Genomic DNA, 4615 nt, shown 5'->3' with positions numbered 1-4615 from the left:
AAATAATCGTTTGGCATTTCCTTCCGGGCGTCGTAGATAATATCTATTAGTTGGATTCTGAGTTATGGAGGTTTAAAGTAGGCGACATAAGAAGGTTGAATTTAAGACTACTTCTGCTGATGCAACCTGCAGATGTAACTGTTTATTTTATTGATAAAGAAGACAATTGGAGCCAACTCAGTTTGACTTGAGAAATAGACCACAAATCTAATGGCTCTAAAGATCAGATAATTACTATTGGAGACAATATAGTTCCTAAACTAGCAAAATAGTAATTACTGTGGAGGCTGTTGTGGTTTTCATGGTATATAGGTATTTACACCTTTTAAGCATACATAAGGTTGTGAGTTATATCAATAGAGGTACTTAGTTTGTACGATAGATATGTGTAGTTGTTAGGCGGAGACAACCTGATAGATTTCAAGATTGTCTAGGCCAATCAAGATTCGCTTTTGTAGACGGAGATTGTCTAGGAAGGCTTGGACTTGGCTCACTTCGTTTATGACTACTAGGAGCGAAGTAAAGTAGGTAAAGTAGGGTAGAATCATAAAAACAATATTATATTGTTAAGGTCTCTTCTCCGTTGCTTGATGATGTCTAAAGCTTGGGAGGTACTTCGATATTTATATTCCACATCTGAGTGTTTGCGGACTACATCTATTTATCATACAACTATGTACTTCTTTAATCATAATTTACAACGTCGAGTTCTCTTCCAAGGTGCAAACACCTGTGGACCCTGAAAACCATCACACCCTCTTCGGTAATTATGATATTTCTTCTTAGGAAACGTACTGTCTCCAATAGTAATATCCCAATTAGTAGAGTCTTTGGACTGGTAGCCTAGTTCTTAAGTCGAACTGAGTTGGCTCCAATTGTCTTCACCATTGATAAAATGATCAGTTTTATCCACGGCTACATCCGCAAAGGTGGTCATCATTACACCTATCATAGGTTGTCTGACTCCGATCCTTTGTAACTCCATACCCAATGTATAGATTTTCTCTGGATGACTTCCTATCAACTCGCAGGAAGCTATTCCACCAGATTGGTAATTAATCCCTCGGTCGGCAACCCTTGGTTGCTCTCTGGGTAATAGGTTTCAGTAACTATTATAGTATTAAGGATCACCCCACGATTACGACGTGTTTCGAAACCCAGTTGTAACACTCTGTGAAGTTCATTGGCTTCTTTAGTAGTGTCTTTTTGGAGTTCTAGACTTTTCTGATGGATGTAAATATATTGGTCTCTAGTAGAGATCCTTTACCATCTCTTTGTGCGAAATCGTCCCATTACTTACGGCCCATGCAAAAGGTATCATATCTTTGGAGCCAGGTAACTCTCTGAGTGGTTGATGGAATTACTCCGTTCTACTTTCCTGACCTAGCCGAAGGTCTCCTCTCATATAACCTGCTAACAGGATCGGGTTGGACAGACGGCGGCGACGTAAATGGTATTATTCTAACACCTTCAATTCTGTGGTAATATAGTCACAGGACGCAACTGAGATTGATACATATGATGACGCGTGGGCCCCGTAAGGGAGCCGGAGGGGGGTGTTGGAGACCAGAGATTCCGATTCCAAGTGGGGTTACCCTACTTAGGATGGTTCCTAGGTATTGGGTTCTGGTATTTCTAACAGCAACCCTTGGTTGCTCTCTGAGTAGTAGGTTTAAGTAACCATTGTAGTATTGAGAATCACCCCCATGGCTACAACATGTTCCGAAACCCTGTTGCAACACTCCGTGAAGTTCGTTGGCTGCTTTGGTAGTGTCTTTTGGAGTTCTAAACTCTTCTGGTAGATGTAAATGTATTGGTCTCTAGTAGAGATCCTTTACCATTTGATACCATCTCTTTGTATGAAAACGTCCTGTCACTTACAGCCCATGCCAAAGGTGTCATGTCTTTGAAGTCAGATAACCCTCTGAGTAGTTGATGGAATTACTCCATTCCACTTCGCAGGCCTAGCCGAAGATCCCCTCCCATATACTCTATGCACAGGATCTGATCGAACAGACGGCGATAACGTATATGGTGTTATTCTAATACCTTCGATTCTGTGGTAATATAGTCACAGGACGCGACTGAGATTGATATATATAATGATGCGCGGGCTCCATAAGGGAGTCGGAGGGGGGTGTTGGAGACCAGAGATTCCGATTCTGAGTGGAGTTACCCTACTTAGGGTAGTTCCTAGGTATCAGGTTCTGGTATTCGTAACAATGAGATAAGTTCTGAACAACGACCATCCAGTCCGAGTTCTAACCGACCTCAAGAATCTAATCCCGTTCCTGACCACGAAGAAATTAAATGACTGCCAGATAAGGTAGATGGAACACCACAGCAAATACAACTTCAAAATTGAATACCGATCAGGTAAGGAGAATGGAAAGCCAAACACTCTCACAAGGATTACAAGCAACAAACTACAAACAAAAGAAGACGAGAGGATCAAACAAAAAACATGAACACTATTACCAAAAACCTACTTCGAGGCAATGGAGGTTCTCCAATTTACATTAACGGAAGAAAAGGAAATCGAGAAGCCAAACGAAGGAGACAAAACAATTCAGGCAATAAGAGAAGTATTGAAGGAAGAAAAAAAAGAAATGTACGGAATCGCTCTAGGTTTATGCCAATGGGAGGATGGAAACATGTAGTACGATGGAAAACAATAGATTCTGGAAGAAGAAAAGATAAGAACAGACATTATATGACAACATCACAATATCTGAATAGCAGGATATGGAGGAACAGTGAAAACTACAAAATTCATCACGAGGTTATTCTATTGGCCGGGACTGTGCGAAGATATCAAAAGATATGTCAAAAATTGCGACATATACCAAAGGACGAAAACAGCTAAACACGTACTATACAGATTACTGAAATCAAACGATGTTCCTGAACGACCATGGGAAACAATTACCATGGATTTCATCAAGGACCTACCATTATCAGAGAAATGCAATAGCATCCTGGTTGTGGTGGATCGTCTGACCAAAATGAGTTATTTCATTTCAGTCAGAAAAGATATGAATACAAGGCATGTTATACAAATATTCTTCCAAGAAGTCTTCCGACTTCATGGCCTCCCAAAGGATGTCATTACCGACTGAGGAACATTATTCACATCAGGACTATGGAAAAAAGTAACCGGAGAAATGGAGATACAAAACTGGCTGAGCACAGTATTCCATCCACAAATGGACGGACAAACAGAGCAGGTAAATGCAATACTCAAACAATATTTACGGGCCTATGTCAATTACCAACAAGATGATTGGTACAAACTGCTATCAATAGCGGAATTCGCATACAACACTGGAAAACAAGAAACAATTGGCACAACACCCTTCTTTGTGAATTACAGACCACATCGACAAAGTCAGACCACATATCATACAATTAACGGTATAATATCGGATAAAACAAATATGTGAAAACTACATGAGACGTTATAATATGAAATGAGTCAAGCACAATAACAGCAAAAAGAACAATACAATAAACACCGAAGACCAGATCCAAACATAAAATCAGGAGATATGGTATAGCTAATACCACGCAATATCTATACGACATGACCATCAAAGAAATTGGACTATAAGACAATTGGGCCATTCAAGATACTGGAAAGAGTAGGCAGCTGAGCTTATAAACACAACCTTCCCCACTCAATGAAAATACACAACACATTCCACATCTCACTCCTCGAATTACACAATGACAATAAGTTTTCCTCACAAACAATTATTCCTCCTCCTCTGATTGAACTTAACAGAGAACCAAAATACGAACTTGACGAGATAGTCGATTCTCGCTTCTTCTACGGAAATTAACAATACCAAGCCATGTGGACTAGTTACTCATCAGAATATGATAAAACTTGGTATTCCGCACATAACTTCGAACACATACAAGATGCTATTTCAACCTTCCACCAGCAATACTCAGGCAAGCCCGGCCTAGGTGATGATCACATTCAACTAAGACAAAGGCGAGGGAAAGGATCCCGTGCTATTATAACCACACGAGGGCTGGGGTGATAGCCCCCACCAAACCACACCAACCAGCCCCGAATACACATTCATGAGGCCAACCGATGAAGAACTCAGAGAAAGGAAAAGACAAGCACAGCATAATGTAATATCATGGACGGTATACTACGATGATGGATGTCTCACCTACTATAGAGTCAAGGAAGGCTCGGGGTGGTTCTCGAGAGAATACAAAAAGTATGGTCTATGCCCGGACTATGCCTAAAGCACTAGAAACAGTGCCTTAACAATACGTGCAAAATGTAAAGGATGAAGAAAATCACCACGGGATACTACCGGCAGAAGGATGGAACTAAGAAAGAGTTGAAAGGAAAGGATACTACGATATGGCAGAGGGCTAGGGCCTCGAGGATGAGGCCTAGAAAGGGGGGAGCATAAAATTCATCTTTGGAAACGGAACCTGATACCAGAAGCCTACATAGGCAAATCCGAGGACCCTAAGAACAACTAGACCAAGCCGAGGCCACAATTTCAGCAAACGATAAAACGATCACGGAGTTGAGGGAGCTGAACGATATCCAGTGGTGCACAATTGAGATGGCAGACCTCACCTT

The 4615-nt window shown here is 41.0% G+C and overlaps 1 protein-coding gene across 1 annotated transcript in view; it reads left to right on the top strand.

Moving 5' to 3' along the window:
• Nucleotides 1-2314, top strand: part of GSTUM_00008239001 (uncharacterized protein) — a gene marked incomplete at both ends in the record, with an annotated part of 3174 nt that extends 860 nt beyond the window's left edge. Inside the window, one exon of the mRNA XM_002839931.1 lies at nt 2233-2314. Coding sequence (XP_002839977.1) covers nt 2233-2314 — 82 coding nt within the window. The remainder of the gene's footprint in view (nt 1-2232) is intronic.
• Nucleotides 2315-4615: the final 2301 nt, after the last annotated feature.

The sequence above is a fragment of the Tuber melanosporum genome (assembly GCF_000151645.1).
Source record: "Tuber melanosporum whole genome shotgun sequence assembly, scaffold_43, strain Mel28".
Lineage (NCBI taxonomy): Eukaryota > Fungi > Ascomycota > Pezizomycetes > Pezizales > Tuberaceae > Tuber > Tuber melanosporum.
Note: the sequence above shows the minus strand (reverse complement) of the source record. Positions and strands in the feature narration are given on the sequence as shown.